Raw genomic sequence first — 14,582 nt, forward strand, 5'->3', positions numbered from 1 at the left:
ACGATGTGTTTATTACCATTTGGGTCAATTATTGCGTAACTGCCTTTGGTAACACTTCCTTCCTGGTCTTTTACATCTCCTGGCGGTGCAGATTGGGGTTTAGCGTTGACGAGTGTCAAAGTGAGTATTATTAAAGCTCCGATCTAAATTTTTATCGATTAATTTGTGAGATTACAGATTAATAAATGCTTAAACTTACATGTTTCATTGCTGATTTGAACACTGTTGGTGTTAAAAGAAAATGAGGATTTATATAGAAATATCAAATTACCGATTACTATGATTTAATTATAGAGAAGTGGTAAGTTTAATTATGATCAAATTGATTTCCAATAAACAAAAATTAAAACATTCTTTTGTATTGATGCAATTGCACAGAAAATATGACCTTTAGTATTAAATATCTCGGTAATAAGCGCAACGAAAAACCCATACTTATAGCTAATTGTCTGATGAAGATAAACATTCTAAAATAAAAAGATTTTTAAAAACATGGCATTTTTAAATCTCTCTTTGTAAAAGAAGATACTGAACTCAAATATTACAATACCTACGAAAAGGTGACTTTCTGTGCATGAGTGAGGAGTACTATTCTTTATTCTGTTTTATATGATTTAATAATTTAAATTTGCGCTAAATTACAAAATTTTGGCTGGTATGAAACTTGGCGCCTAAGAATTGTGGCGATTACTGGAAAGCACGTCTCAGATAAATAATTTTCGTAGCCTATTTTCATAGAATGTAGATTACCATTCATTATTCTGTTTTACATGTTTTAACAATTTTTAATTTGTGTCAAATTACAAAATTGGGTGGTATTGAACTTGGCGTTTGGGAAATGTGGCGATTGTCGGATCTTAAACGTCAATTATTTTAACCTCAAAATTAAGTGTCAAAACTGTCACGAGCTAAAAATACTTATTTTGCAGTAAGTTGAAAAGTAAGAATAATTATCATGTTTAATTTGTTATTTGATAGTTAGTTGTTTAGCGAAACTCAATGGAAAAATCCGACGTGTCTTTAAATGCATTTACTTGCATTACATGTCACGTGGCTTTTAAAAATGCGGAGCTCCAAAGGGAGCATTATAAAAGTGACTGGCATCGCTACAATCTAAAACGCAAAGTGTCTGAATTACCGCCGATATCGGCGGAAGATTTCCAACGTAAGGTGTACATGCAGCGAAGTGTTGAAGAAGAAAAGAAACAAGATAAAAGTGTGTATTGCCAAATCTGTAGAAAGTTATTTGGGAATCAAAATGCATACGACAACCATTTAAATTCCAAAAAACATAAAGATAACGAGAAAGACTACATAGAAAGTGATAAAGTACCAGAAGTTGAAGAATCGGATTCAGAGATTGAAGAAGTGGATTCAGATGAATGGAATGAAGACTCTGAAAACCCGGTTGACAATAACGACTGCATCTTCTGTCTACATCACAGCAAAAATTTTATGAAAAATTTGGAACATATGACTGTGGCTCATTCATTTTTCATTCCGGACGTCGAGTATTGTACTGATGTCCATGGGCTGTTACAATATCTTGGCGAAAAAATTTCAAACGGTCAATAAAACAATCTGTTGTTTTATTATTTTAACCATTCTTGTTTCAGGCTTCATGTGTTTGTGGTGCAATGAAAAAGGCCGTACGTTTTATTCTGCTGATGCTGCTAGAAAACATATGATTGATAAAGGCCACTGCAGAATGCTTCATGAAGGAGTAGCCTTGGCAGAATATGCAGATTTTTATGACTACTCAACGTCGTATCCCGACGCTGAAAGTCATACAAATCCAGATGAAGAAGTCGCTATTCCAGAATTGGACAGTACTGAGTATCAGTTAGTCCTACCCTCGGGAGTTTCCGTAGGGCACAGAAGTCTTATGAAATATTATAAACAAAACATCAGTCATAATGCAGTAGTTTCAAAACCTTCAAAGCTGCACAAAGTCTTGTCATGTTATAGAGCTTTGGGATGGACTGAAACACAACAGGAAGCAGCAGCAAAAAAAGCAAGAGACTTGCACTACATGAAGAGAATGCAAGCCAAGTTTAACCTCTCGCTAGGAATAAAAGGGAATAAATTGCAAAAACATGTGAGACCGCAAGTGAATTTTTAATTTTTTGTTGATATTGTACAAAATAAAGAACACATAAAAAACTTTATTTGGAGATAAGATACATTCCTTTTATAATTCACTTACACTCTATTTTAAATAATTGTCTGTGTTAATATCACTATGTAATAACATTATTGATAAACCTTCTCGTTTACTTTAAAAAAGCTTTAATCTTAATTACATTCATTGGAGCACTATTCCAAACATACAATTTTGACTCCTACCTTAAATTCTTATCACTGTAAAAGCGAATAAATAAAACTTAAAAGATGATGTTTTCTCGTTTCAGTCTTGAAAGTAGTCACTTATACTATGAAATCATTTCGTTCCAAGTACTGTTATTACTAGAATCACTACTAGATAAAGACACTGAAAAAATTGTTCATTACGTCATGAGTGTTTATAATAAAATAACCCCACCTGATGGTTTAGGCACCTTATCCTTTGGTCCCCATACCCTAACTGTACAGTCGTCAGAAACTGAAACAAGCATTTGTGGATAAACAGGATTCCATGCAACACAATTCACTGTTCGTGTATGGCCAGATAAAACAGCAATGGGTTGCTCATTTCTAATATGCCAGATGTATACCTGCGAATTCAATAAAAAATAATCAGGAATGAAACACGTGATAACACAGGGCGACAAAAAAAGTCATGTCGTGACAACTTGACACATTTTATATCATTTTGTTCGTCTCAGTGAGACAAATCAAATGCACTAAAAAAGTTTTTAAAAAGTCCACACACTTTGAACAAAATTATTTTTTTCTAATTTAAATGAATTTAAAATGCTTTAACTTCAAAAAATCATTATTCAATAACTATTAAGCCGATTTTCTTCAAATAAAGACCATTCTAAATTGCCCTTTAGAATGATATAAAATTTGAAATTGAATATTGGCAAACGAACACTGTTCGAAGAAGTTCGAAGTAAATCGAAATAATCTAAGAAAAACCCTACGAGTATTTTTTCGTGTAGAGCATCTCTTTATTAGTGAGAATCCAAATTTTCAAAAGAATATACCGAGTAGTTTTCAAGATATGATTTTTTGAAGTTAATGTTTGCTAATCAAGCATTGCTCCATATAGGAGAAATGCATGTTAATCTTAGTTAAAATTGCATTTTTATAAGTATTTGTTTTAAGACTCTTCTTTGGGTTAAAAATGGTCAATTGCACCTTCTTTGTTCTAATTACAATAAACAAAAATTAAAGCAAATAAAGAGTTTTTTTGTTGTAAAAATGACCACTAATCATTGAGCAAAGAGGATCTAGAAGTTTAAGGCACGAGTCTTAAATATAAGGGCAAATCAAATCACTTTCCATTCAGATTTCGACTTGTTTACTTTGCTCTAGCTTTCCGAACTTTTTTTGAAAATGTTCTAAGCAAACGCTTTCTCATCACTTTCGAGTGATGTTAAATGCAATAAGTCACCTGATTTATTTTGTTGGTACATTCTACGATTAGTTTCAGTTAGCTTGAAGGTAGTAGTTGTTGTGATAACAGTTGCACACGAAGCAACTGACTTATTGCATTCAACATCGGTAGAAAGTGATGAAAAATCATTTGCTGAGAACATTTTCAAAAAAAAGTTCAGAAAGCTAGAACAAAGTGAACAAGTTGGAATCTGAATGGAAAGTCATTTAATATGAAAAAGATTTGTTCTTATATTTAAAGCTGCTGCTTTAAACTTCTAGATCCTTTTTGCTCAATAATCAGTGATCATTTTTAGAACAAAAAAACTCTTTACTTGCTTTAATTAGTACGCAGGTACGCTTTGTTTGTTTTAAGTAAAGAAACAGTTTTTGTTTATTCTAATTAGAACAAAGAAGGTGCAATTGACCATTTTTAAGCAAAAGAAGAGCCGTAAAACAAATACTTTTATAAAAATGCAATTTTAAGTAAGATTAACATGCATTTCTCCTATATGGCGCAATACCTGAATAGCAAACCTTAACTTCAAAAAATCATATCTCGAAAACTACTCGGTATATTATTTTAAAAATTTGGATTCAAACTAATAAAAATAAGCTCTACAGGATGGTGATAAAGAAAAAAAAAGTATTCGTAGGGTTTTTCTTAGATTACTTCGATTTACTTCGACCTTCTTCGAACACTGTTCGAAAAAAAGTTTGCCAATATTAAATTTCAAATTGCATATAATTTTAAAGGGCAAGTCCATCCCTTTAGAATGGTTTTTATTTGAAGGAAATAGTTATTGAGTAATGGTTTTTTAAAGTTAAAGTATTTTAAATTCATTTATATTAGAAAAAAATTATTTAGTTCAAAGTGTGTGGACTTTTTGAATTTTTTTAGTGCATTTGATTTGTCTTACTGAGACGAACAAAATGATATAAAATTTGTCAAGTTGTCACGACATGACTTTTTTTTGTCGCCTTGTGTAATTACCTGATTGTCTTCACTTCCACTGGCGATAAAGTCTTGATTGGCTCCACCAAAAGTTGAATGTATTGTAAAATGACCCTGAGTAACTCCTTGGTATCGTCTAACTAAGCATTTATCGTTTAAGTCCCATAGATGAACACCTTGTGTGGCAACATTTAAAAGCGCAAGTTTGTCATTTTTATCAACCGTAAATGACATTATAGCATGATCTTCTTGCAATCTAAACGAAACGAATTATGACAAATGGCAAACAACAATTATTAAAAATACATTTGATGATCTGAAAGTTCCTCGAAGATATAGCCCCTAATTCGGTGATGTGTGTCTGAAGCAATGACCGTTTTTCCGTCTTTTCGACACCACAAACCGTTCACTCGGACTCCCTCCCACGAATCTATGACAGTACCTTCCATATCACACTGATAAAAATGACCTCTAATCCCACCCACCTTTAATAGTGTTTATTTTAAAAGTGCAACAATCGATAGTGTTTACTTACCACAAACTTTGTACCATCTTTGTGCCATGCACAGCAGGCTAAAGCATCTTCCGGAGATTGCGAAACTTTGAGGAATTTTTCCGTTTCAATATTCCACAGCCACACCTCAGGACTCTCCTCGGGACCACATGCGATTAAATGAACCGAATCGGGACTCCACGAGATATACGAAGCTCCTAAATAAATATAAGACAATGTTGTGGTTCAGTACAGTATACAGGCTGTCCCAATGAGTTGAAAGAGTCCATTAGTGACCTTTAAATGGTAAAATTAAAATACAGAGTGTTCGTTTTTCGAGCTCCGGGATCGGTCGATTAAATTAGGCCAAAATTGTGCATTTTTATGCTGAACAATAATTTGAAAGAAAATTTAATGTGTCATTTTTAGTTTTTGAATTATTGGTAAAAAACGGAAATTTGTAACTTTTGTTTTTATTTTTTCAAGCGAAAACTAAAAGACCCATACGTTTTTAACTAGGATATTTTTAAGGCACTTTTTTACAAGGAGTCTAAATTTGTCATTGTATTTTCCAAGGCGCTCTTGATATCAAAGTTACAACACTCAACTTTGGATTTTCTTATGGACGGCATATTTGATTTCTGTATTTTTGAAAAGTATTTTTGTTCCTGATTACAACGATGTATCACACAATATAATCAAATTTTACATGCTGATCAAAATTTAAAAAAGCGTTTTTGCGAAGAGTGCTTTGGAAAAAAGACCAACAATTTTAATTAACAAACTAGATTTTGACGGTTCAGTTGACTTTGGATCTGGAAGTCACATTTCCGTCAAACTTACCTTCTTGAAAAATAATATTTTGAAAGAGGAACAACGTGATAAACTAGAATTTATTCTTCGCAAAACAACACAAAGTTATAAAAGATGCTCGAATACACCACCTTCAAAATTTAGTTTGTTAAAACTAGTCAATGTGGTCAAATCCTATTGGATTTGATTATGAGTTTCATTTTTATTTAGTAAAGTGTCTTTTAGATTGTAAAAAATAATGTTTGGGTCACTTCGAGTAGTTTCAGGTCGGTTCAGGTCACTTTAGGCCACTTCGGGTTCTTCGGATTACTTTGGCTTGGAGTAAAAAGAAAGTGTTAAATGTACTGACTTTTTGATTTTCAAAAGAAGAAAAATTCTTAGGGAATTTAGAAGTAAAAATGCCAATCGAGACGTTTAAAAACGTCGTGCTACAAAAGACAGTTGGGGAGAGTAAGAAAGTGTCGATGTACTGGATTAAAAAAATTCTAAACTTGCAAAAAACATTTAAAAATTTCTTAAAGAAATGCTTAAATTTAAAAAAATGCCAGAAATGACAAATCAAATATGGCGTCCCTAAGAAAATCCAAAGTTGAGTGTTGTAACTCAAGATTCAAGAGTGCCTTAGAAAATCGGATCACAGATTTGAATTCCTTGTAAAAAAGTGTCTTAAAAATGTCCTAGTTAAAAACGTCTAGGTCTTTTAGTTTTCGCTTGAAAAAATAAAAACGAAAATTACAAATTTCCATTTTTTTCCAAGTTCAATAATTTAAAAAATTTAAATGGAACACCCTATTTATTGTTTTTGCTTTTAAAAGATTATTAAATTGTCTTTCTAAAATTATTTACTTTTAGGTGTTTATAATCAATAACTAAAAAGATATTTAACGTTAAACATTAAAAATTATTTACTATTGTTTCAGTAGCTAAAAAGTGTACAGTTGCACAAGAGATGGAAGAAATATCACTTAATAATCACATTTGTGTTTAACTGAATCCATTATTCTTTATTTTTACAATAAAATAATTCGAATTTCAGCATTTATAACGACTTTTACAATTTCTGGATAAATCAACGAATAAGTGATCCGTGGTAAAATTACTATGGTTCCTCAGATATTAATAGGCATTGTTGCTACAATTAATATTTAATGTTAAATATCTTTGCATTTATCAATTCTAGACATTAAAAGTTATTTTTTTAGATAGATTATTTATCAATCTATTAGATGCAAAAATTAAAAATAGGATGTTCCATTTAATTTTTTTAAGTTATTTAACTTTTAACAAATACTTCATTAGGTAATCTTTACAAATGCAAAACACTAAAAAATTGCTACAGCTTTAAATTCTGTACTTTCTTCTTCGCAGAAGTAAGAAAAAATTTGTTCTAGCTGTCTCAGTTTTTGTGCAAAAATTTTTTAAAAAGTGCATGTTTTCGTCAAAAAAACGTCTTATTTCTAAAACTAAGCGAAATCGACTAATAAAAGTTTAGCGTAAAAACATTGTTTTGAAAAGCTACATCAAAAAAAAATGCAAAGAAACATACGGTGTTTCATTTAAAAAAACACAAGGGAAAATAATTTTAGGTGATGCACAAAAATAATTTATATCAATGTCCTATACATTTTTTTTTAATTTCACCATTTATGGGTCACTAATGGACTTTTTCAACTCGCTGGGACATCCTGTATGAAATTTTACCGTAATTGTGGCCTTCGAGAATTTTCTTAAGGGTGAGTGTGCAAGTCTCTGGATGGACGTCCCAAATAATCACATTCGTATCTTTGGATCCAGTCGCGAGTTTCGTGCCATCTGGCGAAAATTGACAAAACCATACCTCATCACAGTGATCGTTCAAGATCTAAAATAATAAATACAAAGTCGCTTTGCATTCAATTAACATCAAAACTTACTTGTATAGTATGAGTAGGAAACGTATCTCTGGCACAGCAGTGATCAACTAATAGAGAAGCGCTATCTAATGTGATCTGCTGTGCGGTATTATGATGGCTACAATGTAAAGTTTGTAATTCAAGTGCTTGATTGAGCAATGTATGTAGTCGGCTAGGCGGTAACATAACACTCGGGGGTAAGTAAGTTTGAAGTTTGTCCATCAAAATTGTTCGAGACTTTAAACCCTTTCCATCCCTAACATCAACAAACAATAAGTTAAATACCACAACTCAAACCAATTTTTTTACCAGTTAGTACGTTCGTGCAATTCTTGCGTATTTGAACACATCATGTAACTCGAGAGTTGATGCACTCGCGAAGTATTGTGCTGTAAAGGTGTTAATTCATTTCGCAACACATGTAATGCATCCAAAACTCGTCCATCTTCTAAATATTCCAAATATTTCTGTTCGAGTAATAAAAACTTCATTTCCTAAAAATATCGATGTGTATTTACTGGGATTTTGACGATTATTTATATTATACCAATAAGCTATTGGAAGATCCAATTAAATTCTGTAATTCTTGCAGATCATGATCTGCCTTTGTCCAATCACCGTCCATTACATGGTGGCGAAATTTGGCAGCTGCAGGGTGGTCCAAACGACATCCGGATTCGGCCATTAAAGAGTCTGCCGTTCTTCTGTAAAAAGATTCAGTTTGTTAATTAATTTAGTTACAACAGAGCTATTTCCTTATGAATCATAAAAATTACTAACTAAGCAAAATAACATATTCAGAAAGTATTAATTTTTAAATTGACTTTTCAATTGAACTTGAAAATACAAATAAATAAAGATATTACCACTTCTTAGTAACTAAGTAAATATTTTCAAATACAGGGTGTCCCAGCGTGTTGAAAAAGTCTATTAGTGACCTTTGAATGGTAAGATTAAAACAAAATTGTATAGGACATGGATTGCATCACCTAAAATTATTTTTAACCATACAGCATGTCCCAAAAATAAGTTACGATACAAACTTGTGTTTTTTTAAATGAAACACCGTATGTTTCTTGCATTTTTGGATGTAGCCTTTTAAAACAATGTTTTTACTCTAAACTTTTATTAGTCGATTTCGCTTAGTTTTAAAAATAAGACGTTTTTTTGACGAAAACATGCACTTTTTAAAAATGTATTACACAAAAACTAAGACGGCTAGAACAAATTTTTTCTTACTTCTAAGAAGAAGAAAGTACAGAATTTAAAGCTGTAGCAATTTTTTAGTGTTTTGCATTTGTAAAGATTAATAAATTAAGAAGTTTGTTAAAAAAACTTACAAAATTTAAATGCAACACCCTATTTTTTTATTTTTGTATCTAACAGTGTGATAAATTGTCTATCTAAAAAAATAAACTTTTAATGTCTAGAATTGATAAATAAAAATATATTTAACAGTCAAAATTAATTGTAGCAACAATGTCTATCAATATCTGAGCATTGTTGGCGCAAACAGGGTGCGCCAGAACTCGCGCCCCAGAGAAAAATGCCATATAAGGTAAAAAATGTTAAAAAAACTCTATCTATGAAAATTTCGAGGTTATGAGAGTTTAAATTTTTCACTTTGACTCAATTTATTTCTGTTGGAAAAATAATTTTCCAAGTTTTTTTGCTATAGGCTATTAAAAGAGGAAACAAGGAAGCTGTATCCTAAATTGTAACTCTGTATAATCTTATCTGTTGTTTTTATTGGCAAAATTTTTGTACTTTTATTAAAATAATCGTAAAAAACATATACAAGATCATCAGTATCATTAAATAGACATAAAAAAATGTCAAATGTCAAAAAATAAATGTCAAATTTTTTTAACAGATAGAATTTTTTAAACATTTTTTTCATGTTCCTAGTATGTTATGTTACTTGAAATTTTTCTCTGGGGCGCGAGTTCTGGCGCACCCTGTAGTAATTCCACCACGAATCACTTCTCCGTTAATTTATCCAGAGATTGTTGTTATAAATACTGAAATTTTATTGTAAAAATAAAGAATAATGGATTCAGTTTAACACAAATGTGATTATTAAGTAATATTTCTTCCATCTCTTGTGCAACTGTGCACTTTTTGGCTACTGAAATAATAGTAATTAATTTTTTTAATGTTTAACATTACTTATCTTTTTAGTTATTGATTATAAACACCTAAAAGTAAATAATTTTAGAAAGACAATTTAATAATCTTTTAAATGCAAAAACAATAAATAAATAAATAAGGTGTTTCATTTTATTTTTTTAAGTTATTGAACTTTTAACAAACGCCTTCATTTTTATCTTTGCAATCGCAACATACTAAAAAAATGTTACAACCTTATAGCTCGTACCTTCTTCTTTGCGGTAGTAAAAAAATATTTCTAGATGTCTTAGTTTTTGTCTAATAAATTTTAAAAAGTGCATGTTTTCGTCAAAAAAAACGTCTTATATTTAAAACTAAGCAAAATCGACCAATAAAAGTTTAGCTTGTTGTCATAAAAATCTACATCCAAAAACGCTAAGAAACATATAGTGTTTTATTTAAAAAAAATACAAGTTTGTATTGTAACTTATTTTTGAGACACGCTGTATAGTTGAAAATAATTTTAGGCGATGGACTAGATTAGTATCTATCAATGTCCTATATAATTCTTTTAAAAATTTTACTATTTAAAGGTCACCAATGGACTTTTCACTGAGACATCCTGTACAGTGGCGGATACGGAATTTTGGACATCTAAATTATGTCATTTCAAAAAATGTCAATGTAAGCCACGCATGTTTATTGTCATTATGATTGACCTTTGAAACTAAAATTTGTAAGTTTTAGTTGAAATTTATTTGTGAGTAATACGTGTTTTTATATAAGTTCAATAAATTATTTTGTCATTTTTTTCTCAAGGTAACAGGATAAAAATTACAAAAACCGAAAGTGAGGTTAGTTGCCTAAGGACTGTTTTACATTTTTATGTCAGTCGAATGACAAATCGTCCAAAATTCCGTGTCCCCTAGTGTATTAGAAACTGCTCAAAGTCAAAATTTTCTAAACTGATTTCTTTTTACGTTTAAACCTTAAATGTTTTAAAAAAAAATAATTCTACAGTATTTAGCTTGATTTGATACTATTGGGGACAAAAACTTTGGTCACAATTGTTCTGTCAGTTTAAAAAAAAATGTAAACCAAGTATTAAGGTCAAGTAAACATTGATAACAACTTCAAATTATTAACACTTCTGCAATGATGAATCTGAGAATGACAGTCAATGACAATGGGTGACAGTAGTAAAAAACTATCCCAATGCTTGCTTTACAACTTTATGGGCCAATATACAGAAAGCTAATTAAAATTTAATCTAGAATTAAACTAATTCTTTAAGTTGTCATTTACAAACGTCAAATTAATTACGAATTCAAACTTGCTTGAAATGTCCTGTAAACCGACTCAAATAACTTTGACAACCAAAGTAATTTGTCCGCAACTGTACTTCCACCTTGGTGGGGGTTGCAAATTATATTGAAATTGTAAAATGATCGTGTTTTTTTTCCTTAAATTAATGCTTTTAACCTGAGTATGACAGCGGACAAAATACTTTGGTCATCATTTTTATGTCGTGTAAACCACGCATTAACGTCAAGTCAACATTGATATTATTGACTCATCTCTTATCACAAATCTAAGCACCTTCCATCGTTCATTGCACTGTCTTATGGAAACCCTTCCAATTTTTCTTCCCTAGAATTTCTCATTCAGTGGTCAATTTTTCGGTATTTAACATTTTACAATGATAATAGTCAGTGACAACGGTTGACAGTAGTAAAAAAATAAGGTTAAGCATCCTAATGCTTGTCACTCAAGTGACATTAAGGATCCAAGTAATTTGTTCGCAACTGTACAGGAAACGAAATATTGAACAATATCATAGAAAAAATAAAACTGGCAAAAATCAACTGCGATTGTGTGTTTTAAGCAAAATTTATTGTAATTGTAACAAATTCTTTGTCGTGCAATTTTTTTCTTTAATTCCAATGGGGTGATCTCTCGTCTCTTGTACATATCAGCATAAGTAAACATAGGAGGGCAACGAAATGAGAATAAATAAATAAATATTATACGATTTTGTGTATTTTCACGTTAAAAATAAGAATGAGTCGACATAATTCGGTTTTCTGCTTACTAAAAATAAATACGTGGTGAGGCAAGAATCACGATATTTTGGTAATCATAATGACATTCGCACAATGTTGTTAAAAACATTGAGATAAGGTCCTGTGGGGAAATTTTGTTATAACTTACGTTAGACCTTCATTTTTGAGGTATTGCCCGATGAGCCTCACAATGTCCTGATTAGTCTGTGTCAATTGCACGGCAGGGCCATTGGAGCTGTCCTCGTGTCCATTTTCCGAAGCCCCATTGCTGGACGAGGGGGCCCCGTTTTGCACACATCCGTTGCTGGCCATAATGGTGGTGTCAATCGCAATACTATTGTCTCTTCGGGTTTTTTTACGAGGCGGCTGTCCACCGTCGTCCCCGGATGAATCACTATTAGAGGCCAGACTTATTTTTGCACTTTTCCTCCTCACTTTCCACGATCACGTTTACTTCAGACACGATTAACATTAATTAAAGCAGGCTCTTTGTTTTCAGAGATCCATTTATTACGTCACAGTAATAATCACGCAGATTTCGATTCTTGACCACTGAAATTTTAGTTTCACTCACTTTTCATTCTAATGGGTTTTTAGTGGAAAATCACATGAATTAAGAGAGGAAATTGACAATCCTATAAACTGCACCACCCCACAACAAACATCAGCTGAATTACAGCTGAACCAACGCTCACCAACTGTTTGTTCAATGGACAAATGTCTCAAATTACAACAACCCAGAAAACAGCTGGTGGCTTGACCTCAACATCCATATAATAAACGCTAAGAGTTGATATTCCACTAACAACAACAAACGGGCTGAACAGCTGAAATGTCAGCCGACACACACTCAACTGAGGTGTTCTTTATTTACCGTTCTGCCACTATACACACATTATATAGCTATCCTGTTTCCACATCACCACTAAACGTGACAGTTTTTCTATGTGAAGAAGAAGTAACTGAAAATCCGTCAACTAGAAAGAGACTACACCAACTTACCGTTACCAACCTTAAAACTCCGTTTATAGGCAACAAAATAACCAACTACAACTCCGAATTGCTGGTTGTATAACCATCTTTATTTTAAAAACTGACATCCTACTAATGAACTGCGTTTGAGCTAAAAATTTTGTTGTCAACATAGGTAGACAACACATTAAACTCAATGGTGGCAACTAATGGGTTTAATGAGAGAAAAATGGGTTTTTTTGGTTTGCTAATCTCTATGTGTAATGTTGGGAATTTATTTAATGATGTTAAAAACAACAAATATTCAAACTAAGTACATTTTTACCTACAAATTCAAAGTCAGGACCACATCGAACTTTTTTTCGCGATACGATCCAGAGGAGGATTTAGTAATAATCCTACCACTGCCTAATTTGAATGGGCTTACAAAAAGCTTTTGTTGCTCGCAGTTTATTATATCATTATCAAACGGTATTCTTTTTTATATAATGAATTAATTATAATACTACCTTACAATCACAGTGATTCATGATTGTACTTGATGTAAACAAATTGAAATATTGTAGATATTCTATTAAAACTAATTTTCCCATTGTATTTCATACAAGTTCCAATGCATTCTGCCACTATTGCGAATTGGTGGTTGCATAACCATGTTGACAACAGCTTTTATACGCGTCAGTATTGGCAAAGCGTAGTCCATAGTAAGATGTCAATGTTTAAAAATAACAATTATACAAGGTGATTCAGGAATGACCAAATTCTCGATGCAACCACCATTACTTTTCGCAAGTTGCTTTGCGACAAATGTAATGTTGGTTGGTTGTATACTCTTTTTCATATTAATGTGCATCAAGTAGGTTGTAGAAGTCTAAATGCATCTTTAATTTAAAGACCAATTCACACAAAAAGTATCATTAATGTCATTCAGAACAAATTTAATCACATCAATAATGACAATTTTTTTTTGTTTGCCTCCCTATGTTTAATTACGTTGTTAATTTTAATTATTTTTTGCTATAAAAACTGGGGTACACATATTTATTTGAAAAAATAATTTTTGGGGAAGATTGAGGTTGGGATTGTTTGAAATTTCGCATCATTGCCACTTTAAAATGATCCCTTTCAACGACTACTTCGATGCATATTAATATAAAAACGATTATACTTACAAACACCTTTTTTCTAAAATCTCAAAATGCAATTCACTTTAAATAATTCAAATCTAATTCATTAATTCAATAACTCTTTTCAATTGATTAATTAAAAAAGAACAATTTTAGAATTTAAATGGTAACAAAATATACTTTTGGTTTCAAAAAATATAGTGTCCCCATCTAGGTGAAACGACTTTTTTTAAAAAATTCTCGATTTAAATTTTCATTTTTTGAGGTTCAGCTCTGTTTGGTGAAAGATTAATTTGTAACATAATTTTATTTAAAAAAATGTATGAATTAGAAATTAAAAAAAACGATTTTTTGTGAAGTAGAGTGCTTTTTAAGTGGCAAATACGACAAAAAGTTAAGAAAAGTTGTTTAGAATCAACATGTAGGCTCATATGCCAAATTTCAAAATCATCGGCCAACTAGATTTTTAATTTTTTATGTTTATTATTTCACAAATCAAAGAATTTTATTTTTAGCAATTCTTTTAATATGAGTAAAAAAATTCACAAAATTTACAAAAAAAATTAAAAACCGTATTTTTTTACAAGAGTCGTTTCACTTATTCGAGGACACACTGTA

The 14,582-nt window shown here is 31.3% G+C and overlaps 2 protein-coding genes across 5 annotated transcripts; one reads left to right on the top strand and one right to left on the bottom strand.

The window, feature by feature from the left end:
• Positions 1-839: 839 nt before the first annotated feature.
• LOC123006010 (zinc finger protein 622) lies at positions 840-2,174 on the top strand. 4 transcript variants are annotated; one of them, XM_044400133.1, is made up of 3 exons: positions 840-928; positions 979-1,567; positions 1,617-2,174. In XM_044400133.1, the coding sequence occupies exons 2-3, from the start codon at positions 1,000-1,002 to the stop codon at positions 2,120-2,122; spliced, it is 1,074 nt and encodes a 357-aa protein (XP_044256068.1). In that variant the 5' UTR covers positions 840-928; positions 979-999; the 3' UTR covers positions 2,123-2,174. The 4 variants fall into 4 exon arrangements, with proteins under 4 accessions (XP_044256068.1, XP_044256069.1, XP_044256070.1 ...); XM_044400134.1 differs by having other exon boundaries at positions 841-940; positions 991-1,567; XM_044400135.1 differs by having other exon boundaries at positions 859-928; positions 983-1,567.
• On the bottom strand, positions 2,150-12,703 carry LOC123006009 (WD repeat-containing protein 26). Its single transcript, XM_044400132.1, has 10 exons — positions 12,014-12,703; positions 8,241-8,397; positions 8,003-8,187; positions 7,715-7,949; positions 7,503-7,662; positions 5,031-5,206; positions 4,802-4,980; positions 4,535-4,751; positions 2,543-2,714; positions 2,150-2,491 (listed from the first exon to the last, which is right to left on the bottom strand). Exons 1-10 carry the CDS (start codon positions 12,175-12,177, stop codon positions 2,433-2,435), a joined length of 1,704 nt encoding a protein of 567 aa, XP_044256067.1. The 5' UTR covers positions 12,178-12,703; the 3' UTR covers positions 2,150-2,432.
• Positions 12,704-14,582: the final 1,879 nt, after the last annotated feature.

Source organism: Tribolium madens, unplaced genomic scaffold (genome assembly GCF_015345945.1).
Source record: "Tribolium madens isolate multiple individuals breed KSU strain unplaced genomic scaffold, Tmad_KSU_1.1 Scaffold_20;HRSCAF=117;Tcas5.2_LG4, whole genome shotgun sequence".
NCBI classification, from domain to species: Eukaryota; Metazoa; Arthropoda; class Insecta; order Coleoptera; family Tenebrionidae; genus Tribolium; species Tribolium madens.

Excerpts from the sequence above, each read along its gene's own strand:
- LOC123006010 (XM_044400133.1), top strand. The coding sequence starts at position 1,000 with ATGGAAAAATCCGACGTGTCTTTAAATGCATTTACTTGCATTACATGT. Across the intron at positions 1,568-1,616 it reads TGGCGAAAAAATTTCAAACG|GCTTCATGTGTTTGTGGTGC; the intron begins GTCAATAAAACA and ends TTCTTGTTTCAG.
- LOC123006009 (XM_044400132.1), bottom strand. The coding sequence starts at position 12,177 with ATGGCCAGCAACGGATGTGTGCAAAACGGGGCCCCCTCGTCCAGCAAT. Across the intron at positions 4,981-5,030 it reads AAGATGGTACAAAGTTTGTG|GTGGGTGGGATTAGAGGTCA; the intron begins GTAAGTAAACAC and ends ACACTATTAAAG. Across the intron at positions 2,715-4,534 it reads GTGGAAGTGAAGACAATCAG|GTATACATCTGGCATATTAG; the intron begins GTAATTACACAA and ends TTGAATTCGCAG.